General features: G+C 37.0%; 1 protein-coding gene across 4 annotated transcripts in view; it reads right to left on the bottom strand.

The window, feature by feature from the left end:
* Positions 1–3,576: 3,576 nt before the first annotated feature.
* The window catches only part of cbfb (core-binding factor subunit beta), a 34,201-nt gene continuing 16,368 nt past the window's right edge, over positions 3,577–21,409 (bottom strand). The window contains exons 4-7 of one of the 4 annotated variants that reach the window (XM_023421290.2): positions 16,355–16,471; positions 16,015–16,110; positions 14,510–14,575; positions 3,577–8,008 (exon numbers count right to left, since the gene is read on the bottom strand). In XM_023421290.2, coding sequence (XP_023277058.1) covers positions 14,546–14,575; positions 16,015–16,110; positions 16,355–16,471 — 243 coding nt within the window. In that variant the 3' untranslated portion in view covers positions 3,577–8,008; positions 14,510–14,545. Of the gene's footprint in view, positions 8,014–14,509; positions 14,576–16,014; positions 16,111–16,354; positions 16,472–21,409 lie in introns of all 4 variants that reach the window. The other 3 variants (XM_023421289.2, XM_023421287.2, XM_023421288.2) reach the window with 3 other exon arrangements.

The raw sequence follows: 21,409 nt of genomic DNA, 5'->3' as shown, positions 1-21,409 counted from the left end.
ACTTTTTATGCCATACTATACTATGGGATTTTTTATGACTTTTTATGCCTTACTATACTATATCATTTTATGACTTTTTATGCCATACTATACTATGTGATTTTTTATGACTTTTTATGCCTTACTACACTATATAATTTTATGACTTTTTATGCCATACTATACTATATGATTTTTTTATACATTTTTTGCCTCACTACACTATGTGATTTTTATGACATTTTATGCAATACTATACTATGTCAATTTTTCAATAATTATTTTGCCTTACTATACTATGTGATTTTTTATGACTTTTTATGCCTTACTATACTATGTGATTTTTTATACATTTTTTGCCTTACTATACTATGTGATTTTTTATACATTTTTTGCCTTACTATACTATGTGTTTTTTTATGACTTTTTATGCCATACTATACTATGTCAATTTTAAAAAAATTTTTTTGCCTTACTATACTATGTGATTTTTTATGACTTTTTATGCCTTACTATACTATATCATTTTATGACTTTTTATGCCATACTATACTATGTGATTTTTTATGACTTTTTATGCCTTACTATACTATATCATTTTATGACTTTTTATGCCATACTATACTATATGATTTTTTAATAAATTCTTTTTGCCTAACAATACTATGTGATTTTTATGAGTTTTTATGCCATACTATACTCTGTCAATTTTTAAATATTTTTTTTGCCTTACTATACTATGTGATTTTTTATGACTTTTTATGCCATACTATACTATGTCAATTTTTAATTATTTTTTTTGCCTTACTATACTATGTGATTTTTTATGACTTTTTATGCCATGCTATACTATATCATTTTTGTATACATTTTTTGCCTTACTATACTATGTGATTTTTTATTACATTTTTATGCCATTATATACTATGTCAATTTTTAAATATTCTTTTGCTTTACTATACTATGTGATTTTTTATGACTTTTTATGCCTTACTATACTATGTGATTTTTTATACATTTTTTGCCATAATTTACTATATCATTTTTTATAAATTTTTTGCCTTACTATACTATGTGATTTTATATACATTTTTTGCCTTACTGTACTATGTGAGTTTTTATAACTTTTTATACAATGCTATACTATATCGCTTTTTTATACATTTTTTGCCTTACTATACTATGTGTTTTTTTATGACTTTTTATGCCATACTATACTATGTCAATTTTTTAATAATTATTTTGCCTTACTATACTATGTGATTTTTTATGACTTTTTATGCCTTACTATACTATGTGATTTTTTATGACTTTTTATGCCATACTATACTATATCATTTTTGTATACATTTTTTGCCTTACTATACTATGTGATTTTTTATTACATTTTTATGCCATACTATACTATGTCAATTTTTAAACATTTTTTGCCTTACTATACTATGTGATTTTTTATGACTTTTTATGCCTTAATTTACTATATCATTTTTTACGCATTTTTTGCCTTACTATACTATGTGATTTTTTATGACTTTTTATGCCTTACTATACTATGTGATTTTTTATACATTTTTTGCCTTACTATACTATGTGATTTTTTATGACTTTTTATGCCATACTATACTATGTGATTTTTTATGACATTTTTTGCCTTACTATACTATGTGATTTTTTTAAATACATTTTTTGCCTTACTATACTAGGTGATTTTTTATTAATTTTTATGCCGTACTATACTATATCATTTTTATGACATTTTATGCCTAATCCTACTATGACATTTTTATGCCTTATTATACGATATCATTTTATGACATTTAATGCCTAATCCTACTATGACATTTTAATGCCTTATTATAATATATCATTTTATGACATTTTCTGCCTTACTATACTATGATGTTTTAATACTTTACTACACAATGATTTCTTTCATTTAGTTTCATGGCACAACTTGGACTAGTGGTTAAATCTGTAGTCTTTCAAACTAAAGGTCGTGGGTTCAAATCTCAGGAGAAGAATTGTTTTCTGTGGAGTTTCCATGTTCTACCATTCTCACTAACATCCACATTAGGTTAATTGGCTACCCTTAATGGCATTTTTTGCCTTACTATACTATGTGATTTTTGAAAAAAATGCAAATACATTTTTTGCATTACTATACTATGTGAATTTTTATAAAGTTTTTGCCTTACTATACTATGTAATTTTTTTATGACTTTTTATGCCATGCTGTATTATATCATTTTCATGACATTTTATGCCTTACTATACCATGATGTTTTAATACTTTACTACGCAATGATTTTTTTCATCCAGTTTCATGTCACAGCTTGGGCCAGTGGTTAAATCTCTAGTCTTTCAATCCAAAGGTCGTGGGTTCAAATCTCAGGAGAGGAATCCTTTTCTGTGGAGTTTCCATGTTCTCCCATTCTTACTAACATCCACATTAGGTTAATTGGCTACCCTTAATGACATCTTTTGCCTTACTATACTATGTGATTTTTTATAAAATTTTTGCCTTACTATACTATGTGATTTTTTATGACTTTTTATACCATACTATACTCTGTGATTTTTTATGACTTTTTATGCCACGCTATACTATATCATTTTTTTAATACATTTATTGCCTTACTATACTATGTGATTTTTATGACTTTTTATGCCATACTATACTATATGATTTTTTCATACATTTTTTGCCTTACTATAATATGTGATTTTTTATGACTTTTTATGCCATACTATACTATGTGATTTTTTTATGACTTTTTATGCCATACTATACTATATCATTTTTTTAATAATTTTTTTGCCTTACTATACTATGTGATTTTTTATGACTTTTTATACCATACTATACTATATCATTTTTTTTACATCTTTTGCCTTACTATACTATGTGATTTTTTGACATTTTTATGCCTTACTATAGTATGAATTCTTTATGAAATTTTATGCCTTACTATTCTGCATCATTGTATGACATTTTATGCCTTACTATACTATGTCATTTTTATGTCATTTTATGCCTTACTATACTATCACATTTTCTTGACATTTTATGCCTTACTATACTATATCATTTTTATGACATTTTTTTGCCTTACTATACTATGTTATTTTTATGCCTTATTATATTATGACATTTTCTGCCCTATTATACTATGTCATTTTTATGCCATACTATACTATGACATTTTTATGCTGTATTATATTGTGACATCTTATGCCTTACTATACTGTAATTTTACCACATCTTATGCCTTACTATACTATGCCTTTTTTTATGACACTTTTATGACATTTTTCTGCCTTACTATACTATGACATTTTTATGCCATATTATATTGTGACATTTTATGCCTTACTATACTCTTATTTTTACCACATCTTATGCCTCATTATAAATATGACATTTTATGCTTTTCTATACTATGTCATTTTTATGCCATACTATACTATGACATTTTTTATGACATTTTCATGCCATATTATGCCTTGACATTTTTTAGGACATTTTTATGGCATACTTGGAGAATGATATGTTAGTGAAGTACCTATTTCAACGAAAAAAAGACAGACACAAATACATGAATTCATATGTGTTTATTATGAAAAACATCTAACATTTTGAATTGAATATCTCATATTTCCAATTCCTCCAAGAGGAGAAGCTCAACCCTAAAACAGAGGAAAAGATAGACCACACACACAGGAAAGAGAAACGTAGAGAGTGTGTACAAGCCACAGAGTTCTTCTTTGAATCTCCAAATAAAACCAAAGTATAAATAACTTAAACAAATAAGAACATTAACAGTTTAGGTAAAAAAAAAAAGACAGAAAGAAAATGTTGGTGGTTTATGTTTTGCCTTAATGCCTGCATTAAGAAAATTGAGGGATGAAGTTTCAACTAATGTGTTTACACTGGTAATCATCCAAATAATGGTATAATGATACACTGGGCTGGTGTGGTGGGGACAGGGTGGCGCTGGAAATGTGACTTAGTTTGTTGTTCACAATTGTTTCCTCACTTATGTCTCTTAACCTTTTTAAATCCATAAAAATTAATTTTCAGCTTTGATCAAGAGTTGTGGCAGAGTTCATAAGCCTGGTAGAGGCAGAGTTGGGAATACTGGCACAACTTCACCTACTAACCCAATGTGCATGGAGAAGGGAGCCAGTCTGAGAGGGTTAAAACTTCAGCAACACCTGTAGTATGATGAACAGCTTTACTGCCAGACTAACATGCTAAGGCTTGTGGCCTTCATCAGGGTTCCTAGTGACCCATAAGCCTGATGAAGGCCACAAGTCGAAATGTTTTGGTTTTAGAATGAAATTGTTCTTTATACTGTAAGTGTTGGTGGAGTTTTTTCATGAGACCACCAATGGCTGGTAGTGTAATTTCTAAGATTTATCACAGCATGAAAGCTGTTACGGTAAACCTTATGGCAGGTGAACAGCTTAGCCCATTGTCTAGCTGTGTTACAGACATAACCATTCAACTCATGACTTACAAAAGCCACCAAACCGTGCTGGTTCTGACACCTACTGTGCTTTTCACCTCTCATTGTACTGTACTGGTTCATATCCAGTGCTCTGTCAGTTTCCACCAATGTTAATACTGATAAACCAGAAAAAACTAGTGCGTACCACTGTATAGACTTTATGAATTACAGATTCCCTGATCTGAACTGGATCCAGCCTCATGGAAACATAACAGCCACTGTAAATGTAAACCTATGACAGCTTTCACTAACATGCCCTGAGCCTCATCTTGGGCCACAACCAGCTCCATGCATCCAAATGTTCTAATGCGTCCTTCTACCCATTCACATTATCCACAGTCATTAACGCCACTTCACTTCTCACCTGCTGGACTTTTCAACTTAACAATACCAAACTGTGCCCATACTACAAAAACCCACCACTCATCACAATGAAGGTACACTTAGACAGAAAGTATGTTTTCCACATTCTTCAGCTAATTAAACACCAGGTCACAAGGCCAGCTGACTTCATAGGATCAGTGTATTCTGAGAAAAAATGGGAACATTTAAGTTTTTTTCCCCCAGTTGCACAAATCTCTGTGGGAAAGCTATCAACCAAGGCTGCCAATGAGAAAGTTTCTGACCTTAGGTTACCCCAATAATATCCTCCTGTATAGTATCCAAATTTCAGGATAAAAATCCTGCAGAGATTTTTGTTGTACCCTGAGCTTGATGATTTGGCTGGAGATGCAGGGACCTATCATCAAGTTTATCATGTTTGAGTTTTCAATACATTTTAACTTTTTTATTTTAATTCAAACTGCTGTTTTTAGCAACAACCTTACTCCAGAACTTTTTGTAAATTGTTACAAACACATGGCTATCAATGTACAAAATAAGAAAAAAAAAATCATCAGTTTTCTTAGTTCATGTAAAGCTCAAACTTCTTAATAAGTCATACTTACAAGAAAGAAAAGCATGAACAAAACATTTTTCTTGGTTATAATAATTATAATAAAACCGTTGAGTGCACACTGGAAAATGAAATGAGCTTCTCGTTGCACAATATAAAAACATTTATGTCGCTTAAAAATAGGGCTTGAGTCAATCCACATTCAATGTATTTAACCCAGGAAGTGGATTTCCTTGAGAAAGAAAAACAAAAACAAAACAAAAGAAAAACAATAAAAAGAACATTAATAAAAAGAACACATGAAAAACAAAGGCAACAAAAGTCCTCAAAACTCCCAAATGTCTGGATAAATTTTGTAATTTTAAACTTAACATAAAATAGCCTAGCACTGCTACTACTAGTTCATAACAAAGCTGAAAGATGGACAAAAATGAATACATATACAGAGAGAGAAGTAATAGAAAAAGTAAACATCATGACTTTCACACAAACAAAACGATAAGATAACAAAACATACCATTTCATTACACTAGTGCTGTAAAAGGACAGGGAATAGTATTTAGACTGCATTCAGGTTTTTCCAGTCCTTCATTGATGAGGAATCTGTGGGTGATTGATCGATCAATGGCTGGAGTGTATAACTAAACTGGATTTGTACCTATACAGTCTATGATCTGCAATGATAAATTATTAATGTTGATTGCAATCCAATTATTGTAGTATAGAATTATTCTATAGACAGACAGAAGTGATATGTGACACATGCAACTGATGTGCATGTGATGTTTTTAAAGAGTTTGTGAGCTTGAGTCTGGGCTGATCCATTGTATTAGTAGCATGTTACAATACTATGTTACATATCATGGCTGTAAAAAACAACTTATCCCCACACAATGACTTTTTATGAGCTAAGGAAAAATCAAGTTTTCATCTTTGTGACAATGAACTTTTCTGAAAAAAAAACAAAAAACAGTGGGCTTTTAAATGGTTTACTTGGCTTATGAAATAGGATATTTTTCTCAGCCCATAAAGGACGTTTTTCTAATTCAAATTACCAAAGTTTGGAGATACATTGTTTTGCTGTACAGCAATGTCATGTTATGATGAGCCAAGGGCTTTGAAAAAGAAGTATGGTACACTCTATTTTATGTTCATATGTGTGCACAGATTAACATGAGTAAAAATATGGCATAGGGACACAGACGCTTTGTGCTTTTTTGAGCGTGCTGCTGTTTGCAAGGACCTATGTAAGGACACAGCCTCGAATCACCCACTTATTCCTGATCAAAGCGCTGTACAGAGAGTGCTCTGACGATAAATAGGCTGCATAGGGAACAACAAAGAACATAGGTAGGCCTGTGTTTGGTTTCATGCATATAAAGAAAATCCATGTTGAGAACAAGACTGATTGTATGGCATAGTGCAAAACCCCTTGGAAGACAAAGGATGTTTGAACTGAACACCCCCCTCCCCACAAAAATCATTTCCTTAATGGCTTCTAGCAGTTGTCTTTGTTATCTGTCCTGCCTCAAGGTTGTTGCTACATAACCTGTGATTCTACTGTTATGGGCACCTCACCATCAGTGAAGTTTAGAGAAATAATTCAAATTATAGTACAGCAAACACTTCTTAACCCTAGAACCTGGCAAATGTCTCTCTGGATGCTCTCCTCCCACCTGCCATCTTTTTAAATGCAACTAAATTTTCCCCCTCTTAATCCCCTGCCTCCCTCCCTTCTCCAGCAAAGTGAACTTTGGTCTCAGAAAACAGCAGGTTTCAGGAAGTGAGCTGGATATAGTGTGGGTTAACAAGGGCATGTTCACAAATGTGAAGTGTTGCACAACACTGAACAATGCAGAATCGTTTTTTTCACAGACTGTCAACACCTCACTTTTGATGCATGCTCTACTGGTAATCCTGACCAATAAGCCCCGATCGTGACCCTGAGCCAAACAAAGATTGTGTCTCTCTTCCTCCTCCCCCGTTAACAACATCTTTACCCCCTTGTGACCCCTCTCCCTCTATTTTCAACATCGTGTATTAATAGAAAATATACTTTTGGTACTGGAAACTACCCCTACACATCAAATCCTCTCAGACCTGGACAAAAAATATCTGATCTTTCCTTTTTATATCTGTAACTCTCATCTGACTCAAGAAACAACTTCAACTCTGTATGTGTCACAGTTACAATATAATGCTAAATCAACTGCTCATGTTCCTTCCTCTGTATCAAAATATATTCAACTACTTTTTGTCCAGGTCTGTTGTGGCCATAACCCTTTTAATCCCTCTTTTCTATGGCTTTTATTCACTTTCAATTCAATCAATTCAGGAATTTTATTTTCTTCTACATTCAAATATTGAAAAAATGGTTGGCATGTGAAAATGATCATATCAAACCTGTTAGGAAATAATGATGAACAATTGGTCTACAACTGCAGTTTCGTTTTGACTTTTTTTCCCCCCAGTTGATTGTGTTGAAAATGAATGGACTGCCAGCCCTGGTTTTCGCCTCTTCCTCCCTCCCCAACTTCCTCATCGTCGTCCTCCTCCTCAGCGCATCTTGTGCTCCACATCAGCGTTGGCCATGTTTGAGCCAGGGCTGGGGTCCTGCTGTCGTCTGGACTGGGGAGAGAGAGATGGAAGGATGAAAGAGGGGAAGAGAGGAGAGGAGAAGAGGGACGAAAAGAGGCGAGGTAAAAGTGATAGAGAGAGGAGTGAGATTAGACAGATGAGAAGGCAGGAAGAGATGGGAAGGATAGTAAGACAGGGATCAGAGAGAAAAATACAATAAATTAAGTACAATTTTTAAATATGATATACAACACACTTAAACATTCTCTGCATCAGTAACATTTACCTGACTGTCTTTATAACAGCACATATATAATGATTATTGGCTTATAACAGCCTATAAAAGTCTTTTTTAGCGCCTCATATCAGCAGTGTAAGTTGTTAAAGCCTACATGCTTTAGTCTTCTCACAACTACTGCAATAACGTTTAAACATGTGTCGCTGTCAAGGAAACCTAAGCTCTGGAATATCATCTGTCTGAGGAGGTCAGGATAACCATGTTAATAGGTTGACTGATTGATAATTTTATGTCAGACTTGTAGGACACATGCTTGATTAGGGTTTGAATTATTCATCAATATAAATATTTAAAATACAGATATCATTATAACTGCCCACTACTATTTTATTTTGTGTAATAAACATTTGTTAAGTGATTATTAAGTCTGTAAAAATCCTTTGTAGGTCAAGGTTAGGATTTTAAATTGTTTATGTACTGATATGGGTTTTAGGGTCACTCCATTGATTCTGCACAAGAAGTTCATGAAGAGAACTACGCAGCCTTTAAAGACAGTTGAATAATGTCTTCTGTGGCTCTGGAGGAGCTGTCTAATGTCGGAAACAATAATGCTGACAATGTCAAAGTACGACTGAAGAGTTACAGTTGTAAGTTCTTCTTATAAACCGGAAATATGTAGTTTGAAAGAATTTAGGACAAAAGGGTGGTCTGATGAAAGACATGTGCGTATGGGAAATGCAGGGTGCTTCATAGCAGCAATTATAAATGTTGACAAAGAAACTTTAAACATGGCCTCATATCTGCTCACAGCAGTGCATTATAAACCATTCATTAGCCTAACTGTTTATAAACTGCTTATAAATGCATAATAGCGGGTTGAGTAAAGTTTTACCTCCAAGGGTTCAAAAAGTTAACCAAGTAGAACCCAAATGTGAAAATAACTAAGTTTGGTTCGTTTGTTTAAAAAAAAAAAAAAAAAAGCTCCTCTACAACGACAGAGTGATATAGGACTGCAAAATGAAGTTGCAAATCCCCAAAGTGCCACTAGAGGAAGCCAGAAAGCTTTATAATAAGTTATGTGCGACTGTTTATACACTTTACTGATGTTGATATTTTAGTCAAGATAGCTGGCAGACAGACAGGCAGAGAGGCAGACAGACTGACAGACATATAAACTGGCAGACATACTGGCTGTCTGACACAGATAAACACAGACACACACACATGCACACACACATACGCACACACACATACACACACACACACACACACAATGAAGGATCATTAGGTCATCATTAGAGACCATCAGCATGACAAGACTTTTAAATTTATTTCATGAGTGGGTATAGTGTGTATGTGTTTGTGAGCTTGTGGCATGAACCTGCTCCTGCTGTAAAAAAAAAAATACTTGTGGTTATATGTTTACACTTAAGTGAGAGCTGAGGGAATTTAGCAGGGGTAGGGTGAGATGGCGGAAGGGGTAGAGGGGAGAGAGAGGTGAGAAAGTGTGGGCAGAGGTGAAGCAGAGAGCAGAGCAGACAGAAATGCAGACAGAGATAGTAAAGGGGTTGCTTAGTTCAACTGGAATGTAGTTTGTGTCATCTCAATGACTCACCATAATAGCAACATACACACAGTCACATGCACACACACATACAGTATGTCATACTACCATTTTGAATCCTCACAGCCAGACTGACTCCAGTTTCTGTCTGTCTCCTCTGGAAAGCTGTCTGTTGCTTTCTCAAAACTGCTGCTATCAAATATTTATGTGTGGCTCAATTAGAGTGACTTGATTTTTTTTGGGATTTCAAAGTGGAGTCACAATGAAATCAACTCTTGATTGTTCATTATAGCACCATCTGTGCTCGTAGGCTATGTTTGTGTCCTCCCAGTCTCCCTGGGAATAAAGTTTATAATGGATGATTCTGCAGCATGTGCACAGCCAACGTTCAGGGCTAAGGCTAGATGTGCTGTGATGGTAATGTAGTGAGGCAGAAGGTAAGAATGTAGTGAAGAATTTATAGTCACATATTTCCCTCAGGAGTTGGTGGGGATGAAAAACAGAGCGAAAAGGAGAGTGACTATTGCCATGTTGACAGAAAAATGTCTCCAAATGAATAATGTTGCCCCGTAACTGCTAGATGTGTAAATAGGCAACTGTTTGTTAACAAGTTCGCTAAAGTGATTTATGACCATGCTGGGGCTAGATGGTTAGCTAACTTCACGAGAAGAAAAGAAGTGACAGAAATAGAAGCAAAACAAAAAGGTTGCTTTCCACTGCTGGAGACAGTGTTTGTTTCTTCTAGACTGGTAAGTAAACAGCTGTTAATGTTAACGTTGGCTATTCCGATTAGTTTACTTTGTACTTTTTTGCTTTCTGAACAAATTTTGTTGAGCTCTATCTTAGCAACTGCTAGCCTCAGAATCCTTTTTTTTATTATTAGTATTATTATTGTTCCCAAGTGAATCTGATTCATATGATCTGCAGAATTAATAACATTAACATGTGATAATGATGTGATTAGTTAAACCTGTGTTTGACTTAAAATGTCTACTGTGAGAAAGGCCTATTCAGTTTCACTTCATTTTTTCCTCTAACCATGTGCGCCACCTTAGTAACCCATAATATTTCCTATTTAACATGTTATTTGTTATTTGTCAAACATAAATGTATCTGTTTGAAATTTACAGTATTAATTAAAAGTTATTTTGAGATAGGACAAATTCAAAATTGTAAGAGACAGTGAACACGGAAAGCTTTGAGTGTATTGTTGGTCATTGTAGAAGGGAGTGGTCTTTGCTAATCATAAGGGCAGGAGGAGAGCTTTCTGTATTGATCCACACACAGACGGAAGCTTGCTGGGCCACTATAGGCTCCTTCACCACAACTCAATACTGGAGAAGGGTGTGTGTGTGTGTGTGTGTGTGTCTGTCCGTCCGTACGTGTGTGTGTGTGTGTGTGTGTGTGTATGGTGAACTGAGTAGATTTGCTGTATCTGCGATTTGTGCATATATGTGCCTGTACAGTATTTGAATGTGTCTGTGAATTTGTGTGTGTGTGTGTGTGTGTGTGTGTGTGTGTGTGTGTGTGTGTGTGTGTGTATAAGTCAAAGTAGGGGGTCTGATGGCAATCAATACTAATGATATATTAATGCTTTCAGTGCCATCTCATCATTCACCACCAAATCTCTTTTTGCTGAGCACTTGGGAGTGTGTGTGTGTGTATGTGTTTGAGTGTGTGTGTGTGTGTGTGTGTGTGTGTGTGTGTGTGTGTGTGTGTGTGAGTGTGTCTGTGCACTGTGGAGTTAAAACACGCATTTCTTCTCAATCTATTGCTTTTCCATCCATCACTCTGACAGGTACCTTCTGACCTTGAATGACTGGAGTATCACTGCATTTGGATGAAAAATGTTGTATCTGCCAAACTGACAAGGCCTCAGGAATTGAGAGGGAAACATCATTATATTCAGTGAGCACCCACATGGAAAAAAAAACATTAATGTTTTTCTGCTGAGCTTTATTATAATAAAACCTACGCAACCCAATAAACATCAGAGTGCCATAATTTTCCTCTGCAGAATTTTTAAAATGTAATTCTGATTGATCATATAGCAACAGTAATCACAGAAGTACTACAGCTACTGATAAGGTTTAAAAGGCTTTTCATTGGTTTCATATGGTTTAAGTATTGTTATACAGATGTTTTGTTATGTTCAGATGTTGGCTTGAAAATGTTAAATTTGAATTTGACAAATACCACTTATGGTGACTCCAGTCTATTATAGATCAGAAATCAGTTAAAGCCCGTGCAGTACACATTTAAACCACACTGATATGTTGTTCGAATATTGTTTTTTAAACTTTTCCTTTTGTTGGCAGAGTAATGTTTGAGCAGTAAACCACTGTTCATCAGACATGAAAAATTAAATGTATGGTGCGGCACCTTTTCCCCATGCCTAGCCTTACATGACTAACATTACATTTTCATGTCTTTCTCTCTCTGCTATTCTCTCACTCGCGGTTCTGCCTGAGCCATTTATATTGGTGGAAAGATTTCATTTCATTTAACTTTATACTATGCAACAAATACAACACCAATGTGGCGACTTCTGTCTTCTCTCTGACAGACAGAAGAAGTTAACTGCGGCTTTGAACTACACACAGTATAGACAGGGTAGAGACATAACTAGATTGCCAGCTAACAAGATAAAGAGAGTCAGAGAGAGAGAGAGAGAGAGAGACAGAAGGAAAAAAGGGGTTCAGACCACAGAAATGCTGACGCTGTATCTCTGTAACTATTCAGCAATGCTCATCAGTCACACCCAAAGAAACATCTCAGAGCAGAGCTGTAGAATCGCACTGTGACTGCTGTTTCTGTCCATCTTAATGCTAAAATGGTCTTTTATGAAATACATATCCCAATGTTCTTATCTCATCATCTGCAAGACAACAGGAGTATTTCTGTCCATTATTTTGAGTCATGACTGCTTAGCACATTGATGACAAATGTTTCTTTTTACTTCGGACATAACCAGGCTAGCTGTTCCCCCCTGTCTCCAGTCTTTATGCTAAGCTAGGCTAACATAAAGGCTCTTTGTTCACTTGAAGGTTCAGGAAGTGTGATTTTAAACGATAGTATAGTGGAAAACAACTATTTATTTTCTATGTAAAGATGAGGTGGAATAATGACATCCTCAGAGGAGAAGTAACACCTCTTCTGTATGCGATGTAATCCGAATCTCTCAGTTCTTTATTTTGGTATTCGGGATGGCGGCACGTGCATCTTAGTGCATGTGTGTGTGCATATTAGTGTATTGAGTCCTTCCTGTTAAGCCGTCTGCCCTCCCCATGTTTATAAACACACAGTGACGGCCAACATGCAAGATGGCACAGTGCCGTACGTGAAGGTGAACGCAAAGTTCGAGATTTTCCTCCATTGAAGAAACCATGTAGGCCTCTGACAAAGACATAAGATAAGAGAAGATAATTTTTAAATTTTACCGGCTCCATCAGTGTCATTCATGAGGCCCAGTCCCAGTGGATAAGTCTAAGTATGAATTTCTTTCTCGGTCTGACCTTGGAACCAACACTGCTCTGGCTTTACCGAGATGGAGAGCCCAAGGAGCTGTTAAAGGGCTCCAGCTTGAATACATACAAACTGTACCTGTTCTGGTGACTTGACCTTCATGTAAACTTCTAAACAGAACTATCACTTTACTGTAGGTATTTAAGTCAAACATGTGTATGTGACAAATAATAAATATGACCTTAACATTCAAATAAACAACATTATTATTCCTACACTTTCTTATGACAGATGCGGAAGCATGCGTGTGCTTTTTCAAATATGGGCCATGCACCTTTACTCACATCCCTTCCAAATTTATCATTCATTCTGCTTCATTGTCTGCCCTTTGCACTAAATATTTATAATAGCTAATATAAGAAATTCAAGGGAAATCAGGGGCACCGGCGGTAAAAGCAATAAAAAGTGCCAAAGCACAGGATACAAAATCTTATAACCCCATGAGGGTGAAAGACCTAAAGGGAGCTTTGTTTTACACGACCTTCAATCTCTCCACACTTGTCTCTAGTCTAAATAATATTTAGTACCATATCGAATTCATTTTATACATACATGATAAAAATCTGCGTTTTTTTAAGTGGTGGCACTTATATTGATTTAGCAGGAGACACAAGGTTTTCTTTTTCTCTCAGAGCCTCAGGGAAGAAACATGAGATCAGTCAGATGAAAGACGACCTTCAATAAATGTCTCTCTCTCTCTTTCCTGTCTTTCTGTTCTCCTCGTCTGTGCGTCTCTCCCCCCTCTCTTCTCTCCATGTGCTGTGTTCCTGCCTTTCTTCTACCATCTAATTTCTGTAGGACCATGTGCTGCAAAGCTGTGGTAAGTCTTGTGTGTGTGTGTGTGTGTGGGTGTGTGTGTGTGTGTGTATGCAAATTGTTAAAATAAGCAGAAGCAGATATTACAGTCATTAAGTTCATTTGAAATGCATGCACATTCATGAACATAGAAAAACACTTGCGCACACACTAACAAACACTTGCACACACACAACACACACACACACACACACACACACACACACACAACTGCCTGTGGTGACAGACACAGAAAATAAAACACAAGAATGCACATATTTAAATTAAACAGGTAGATACACGCACGCACACACACACACAAACACATACACACACACACACAACTGCACACAACATGCAACACACACACAGGGTGGTTTAGTGCATGACAGTGTGATAGATGGTGAGAAATGAAGGACACAGACCCTGTTCTTTTCTGCTGGCTGTCTGTCTGTGTGTCATCAGTCCCAGATTTTAGAAACCACAGGGTCCTAAAAAATAAACAATTTTGGGGTTCATTCGTAGGGCGTCAACTTAGGAAGGATGCCACTGATCTCCCCAAAGCCTTGCCGGGAAAGTGAGTTTGTCTCAAGTAATTAAATGCATTTGGGACAGTTACAAATTTCAAACCTATGACATGTGAATTTGTGAATTTAAATTACACATAAGACACTGCAAACAGCACAAACTGTTAAACAATTACATTTCATAAACTAGAGGCACTTTAGGAGCTGACAAATTCAGAAATAATTTTATATTATAGTTATTATGTCAAATTTCAGGCATTTTTAAATTAAATCTGGCACAAAGTGAGTAAACTACTTTCCCTTCTGAGGCTTGTGGGACACCTGACAAAACTGAACCAGTCATTCAATAGTTCATTAATATTAAATCAAATCAACTATCAGATTAGATTTATTATCAAACTGATCATGCACTAAACCTATCAAACTGAAATTCTATTCAAATAAGAAATAACTGAAGCACACAATCACACATCACACAACCCTAAGCCGCTCCAAGCGCTAAGCAAAGAAAATCTAACTGGAAATTTGACTCTGTGGCTTTAATAAAATGGCGTTTAGTTTCCTCTAAACATCAATCAATATATATTTGACATTATGCATATTATGATGTTGTGAAACTCATCAGAAAATAACTGTATGCTCAATTTGACATTTGAGAGAGACAATTTTCTGAATGGATTACAAGCCAGAAACAGCAAGCAAGCTGCATAGGTGATGCTGTGTTTCTTTATATTTTTGTAAATCAGAGATGATTAAATTTCCAGTTAGGTAAGACTAGTCTTGCAAAGCCAGCCCACAAACTTTAAGTTTCACTTTTCATAGGTATATAGGCATTCGTTTGTGGCAAGAATAATTTCATATAACTTGTACATTAGACAAAACAATGACATGAACCTTTTCTGCATACGATTGGACCAATGAGCTAAACTGTCTTTGGTCTTTGCTTCTCATTTCAAACTAAAACATCATGTGAATTATTCATTCATTTCACATTCTTGTTTTTGCTGACCTCCAGCGATGCATAAGTGTACTCAGGGTGTGTTTAGTACCACACTGAATCTTCACTGTTGGGTGTGGTTACCGGTTGAAGAGAGCACACTAATGACTACACCCATCAGTCATTATAACTGTGGTCAGAGGTACAACAGATGTGAATTGAAACAATGCTCGTCAGTTTCATAGCAGTTTTCCTAGACTAGCATCTTGCACCAAAAATCTTTACTACAGTTTATAAGTTTTAAACTGGCTTTGCAAGGCCCTGGGAGGTCTGGTAAGGAAGCAGATTTGTCCTGTTACAGGACAGGAGAGTTGGAGCTACACAGTCCAGTAACAGTGCCATTGTCTTTGAGATGGCAGACAAGTAGCCCCCCATTAACATGAACAACAGTCTCAGGCTCTCTCACCTCTAGATCCTCTCTGTGTGATCGGTCTCTGTCTTCAAAGTCTCTGGTTCTGCGGCGAGCCTCTTCAAAAGCTGCCTGGGCCAAAGCGTCCTCATGCTGCACACACACACACACAGAAATAGAAAGTGATAGTCGGTTTAGTTTTCTGTTTTTTCCGTGATAAAGACGTTCCAAGGTTAGAAAAGAGTTGGGGCAAAAACTAAATTCATTTCTTTCTTTTAAACAAGACAGAGATTGCAATGTGATTTCAGGAGGAAAAGAGGAAAACAAAGCAAAAGGAGGCTGTGGAGTTTTTGTGCATGCATACAAACGTTACACTATGTGAGAAGACATGTGTTACCTGTGCTCTCTCATCATCATACTCCAGGTATCCCATCCCATCCAGCCTCTGTAGGTCGATCCAGCCTCTCCAAATCACACACACCCCATTCAAGATCATAGGGGCCTTTAAATAGACCTGCAAAGACAGAGAGAGAGAGACAGAGAGAGAAAGAGAGAGAGAGAGAGAGAGAGAGAAAGAGAGATTAATGCCAGCAACAGTTCATTTGCACATTACTGCAGCACTGTTCTGTCTTTTCAGTACTGCAACACATTTCAGTTAGCATTGGATGTGTTTTCCTGTGTGAGACTCAACATGTGTTAAGTTTTTTCAGTTGCTGATAATGTTTAAAACCCTGTCAAACTAATATAGCAACAAGTCACATTGAAAATAACTATGATTTGAAAAAAAATAAACAAACGAACTGAGAATTGATGCTTTTTCAGAATCACACAGGGATCCATTCTCTGTTTCCCATGACTCTGGTAATAAGACTGGCTGTACACTGATCGTACATTTAGCCTAAAGCAGGAGCAGCAGCTTAATATGACTGGGAGTTTCGCACAAAATCAGTTCTTAAATCAGAAACCGTCAGCTCTTTCTCCAGAATAATACAAAGCTCTGTGTTTGGCCTCTCCCCCCTGCCCCCGCTGTAACTGCTGTGAAAACCACCAACTACGTCAAAACCTTTCCAGCACAATTGAGAGTTGGACTGGTAAATCACACACACACACACACACACACAAGCTCGCACACACACACACACAAGCCCGCACACACACACGTGTCGCTGTGCATTTACATACTGTGTGTGTGCATGTGCAAAGTCAGTTGAGGTTAGTTTGTCTATATGTGTGTGCGTGTTTGTCAGTCCTTTCATTTTCTAGTTTTAGTTGAGAAGTAAGTGTGTATATTGGAAACCAAAGTTACTGAAACTAAATATCATATGCCTAAAAACTTTTTTTTTTCTTTTTGTCATTTTGGATTATGGCCTTTCTTTCCCCCCGGATCTGTGCTTTATTCAATAGTGTTGTTGACACACTGGCAGCTAAAATCTGACTCTGATCTTTTTATGCTGGGATGATGATCTCATCCTGTACAGCTTTCAGCCCTTGTTTTACTTATTTATCTATTGAAAGCAAATGTCATGTTACTTCAGTTCTCATGTGTCTTCAGTTAGGTTTGATAATAGCAAAAAAGGTACATCAACAACCTCAGCCGATACAGTAAGGCTACCCTTGTCTGTCTTGTTTGACCTTGTATAATGTCTGTTTTGTCTGTCTGTGAATGAGAGAGAACAGGATGGGGAAATAGAAGTGATAATAAGGGCACTACAAGAGCTCACTTATATTCTATTAACAACTCTCTCTTCCTCATGTAGAAAGAACAACACAGTCAGGCAGACAGAGGAGGGTCAGGCTTTGTCTGTCTCTGCACTCCAGGTTATATTACATATGGCTCTGTGCCAGGGGGGCTGCAAACTAACCACCAAATATGTGAGCGTGTGCATGTCTGTGTGTATATTCATGAGGTGAGGGAATGTGTACATCTGAAGAATCACAGAACCATTTCTGTGTTTGGATTTGCCAGAATGTCTCTGGCTGCTGGAGGTAAATTCACGCTGCTGCATTGTGGATGAAATTCAACCATTTCTCAACATTTGGCAATAACTCATATTTTCTTAGGGGAAAAGATTTTTTCCCAGTGTCATATAAAGTGGACCTTTTATGTTCATTTCCAGCTCTGTATTTTTTATCCTCAGGCTCCATGAGACTAGCTTTGCATGACTGACGTTTCAAAAAAGGTTCATCTGAAACTGCCTGTTATGTAGCCCTGTATTTGAGCCGCTGACTGAAGCAGGCATATTAGCTTGGGCCTCCTTAGGTGGCCTCCTTAAAAGCTCACCTTCTGATTGGGTGAACACCAGGAAACCTGACGAGGGCCGGTGCACCCAGCGCTTGTGAACGGCGCCTCCTCCTCTTACCAGTGTGGAGGTTCTGAAAAACTAAGTAACTTGTAACTAAGACTAAGTAAAAGAACACAGTTTATTGGAAATGGCAACTTCGTAAATCCATGTGTGATAGGAGTTTAAATTAGTTTACTAACAGCTGTAATCAATATTTTAATATCAATAATGGATCACATGACTATTTGTATTTGAAAGTTTAGTGGAGTATTTTAGCGTCTTTCAACGTTACTGTTTTGATTCATTCGCACCATTCATTGGTTCTTTGCACACAAGTTTGCTGTATCAACTTAAAAGGTGATAGATTTGTGTTCACAGCTTGTTTCTGCTACACCCAAATGGCCAAAAAGCAGTTAAGGTGTGGGGTAGTGGTAATGAGCAAACATCTAATTTGATTTCTTTCTGTTTCTTCTCTGTGTTTCAAAACCTTCCTCTTTCCCACGACTCTAATCTCCATGAGGAAGAGACAACTGACAGTGAGAGGCGGTGAATCACAGACAGTCTGTTTTTCCCAGGGTAGAAAGTTTTTAGGTGGTATTTTTATCTGAGTAAACAAGCATTTAGGATTAAATTAACAAAATCAAACACTCCCCCCGAAGAGCACACACACACACACACACACAAACACACAGATGACTGGATTTTTCTGTGTGACACTGGGCGATTGCCACGTTCCTGCATTTTTACTCAGGCTATTTTTGGACAGCCTCTCACAGGGACCTCTTTTACCACAGCTACCCACACTGCACCGGGGTTGCAGGGGAGACCGCACCCCAAGAGACTGTGGGTTTTTGTGTTTATTCGCATTAATGTTTTTCTGTGTGTGTGTGTGTGAGAGAGAGGGAGAGGGAGAGGGGGAGAGAGAGATGTGAGAGAAATGGCTTCCACATCTGTGGAGCTGCATGGTGCTTTTAAAAGAAAGCTTCATTTGGCCTGATAGGGAAAACGTGTGTGTGTGTGTGTGTGTGTGTGTGGTGTGTGTGTGTGTGTGTGTGTGTGTGTGTCTGTGTGTGAGGGGAAAATATGTAGAAATGGCCCAACCACAGACTTCCTCTGAGAGAGAACCATGTCAACCCCCACATCCATTTACCGAGACACACACACACACACACACACACAGCAGCACACTGTGAATAAGAAAAGCAAGCAGGGTGAAATATAGTGGAAATTTAGACTCGCTTTAAAACTGAGTGCAAGTTTAGATAAATAGGCCACCACATCTCACCGTGACACTTAGTTTTTACTTTAAATCATCAAATATCTGTATTGTTTTGTCAGGTGGTCGTACATCATTTTGTCCCGTGGATTTGCTCGAGATCACATTTTCGTGGACAGTCCTGTGTATCACATGTTTCTCAGATTCCGTGACACACATGATGACAGCGTTGCAAAACATCACAGTCTAAATGTGGATCACACCAGCTGCAGATGTGGATCACTGTGCATCACTTTCATTCACTGTATAGTGAATGTTTGAATTTTAGTGTGTTACGAGCATCATTTTCTTTGGCACTGGCTGCCTGATCTTATTTTCTTCTATTTTACCTCAACAGCACTGACTAGCAAAGACATAAACACACACTCACACATACCCAGTCTTCAGCTGGCGAGTCAAATCTCTCCCTTTTGATCTCAACCTCTCCAAGGTACTGTAAGTGCTTCCTACAGTGAGTGTGTGTGTGTGTGTTTGAGAGAGAGAGAGAGAGAGAGAGAGAGAGAGAGAGAGAGAGAGAGAGGGAGAGGGAGAGAGGCAGAGTGTGTGTTGGCAGACAGTGTGTGACGCAGATCTGGAGGGATGTGTTGGCACAGTGCCTCTCATTCAGCCTGGTGCCAACCATCTACTCAGCACAACTGCCCACTGCTGCACACACACGCACACACACACACACACACACACACACACACGGACCAGTGCCCACGAGGTGTGTGAACACAATGGGTATCTGTGTTTTCAGCCTCGTGAATTCTGACAGTCTATCTCTCCCACACACACACACACACACACACACACACACACACACACACACACACACACACACACACACACACAAATAAACAACACAAAGACATCAACACTGTTTTTTGAAATTCTCCTTTACATCCTCTATTCCTGCCTTTTTTCTTAAACATACCTCAGGGATATGTGTTGTCTACTTCACTTGTGTGTGTGTGTGTGTGTGTGTGTGTGTGTGTGTGTGTGTGTGTGTGTGTGTGTGGATCATTTAGATTAAAGATGAGCTCTTGTGTCTGTCTGGAAATCTGTGCGTGTGTATTATTCACACAATAAACGTCCGTTAGTGTGTCTGAGTCAGCAGCCAGTCACAGACAACTCATACTTTCTTCCTTTCTTTCTTTCTTTCTTTCTTTCTTTCTTCCTTTCTTTATTTCATGTCTAATCAGATCAGACACCATCATGGTGCTCATCCATGATTTTGTCTGATACAAGATCATCAAGCACTTTTAAGAAAAAGATAAAACTACATCACGATAGTTTCCAGGACAATGAGGCACTCGAGTGCATGTTACATTAATCATTCCTGATTCATGCTTCCCCCACCACAGCACACTGTAACACACACACACACACACACACACACACACACACACACAGCTACACAACGGCCCTTTCACTGCCAACAACAAAGACATAATAACACTACTCAACACTTCTCCAGCGTGGACCTCATATTGTCATCCTTGGCAGTTGAAATGAAACAGAAGTTAAAATAGAGGAAAAGATCATGAACATGAGGGAGGAGAGAGAGAGAGAATCAGAGTATCTGCAATTCTTGAGATTCTTGTGCTATTTGCATTTTAAGTTAAGACTTTTTCAGCAGCCAAAATACAGAAGAATTTACTCTTAAGAAGCATGAAAACTATGTTTGCAGATGAATGTTTCATGTATTATAGGATTTATGAAACATCTCACAATGCACAATATTGACAAATAATCACCTCAAGCAAATGTGTAACAAATAAAATGAGATAAGTGTGACTCACAACTGAACACCAAATTTGGGAAGAGCATTGTTAATAAAATTGTGAAATTTGTTATTGCAATATCTCTATATATATATATATATATATATATATATATATATTTGTGTGTG

This window comes from Seriola lalandi, unplaced genomic scaffold, assembly GCF_002814215.2.
Source record: "Seriola lalandi dorsalis isolate HSWRI2012SDOR001 ecotype SW California unplaced genomic scaffold, Sedor1 jcf7180002054671, whole genome shotgun sequence".
Lineage (NCBI taxonomy): Eukaryota > Metazoa > Chordata > Actinopteri > Carangiformes > Carangidae > Seriola > Seriola lalandi.
This window is presented reverse-complemented; position numbering and strand designations above follow the sequence as displayed.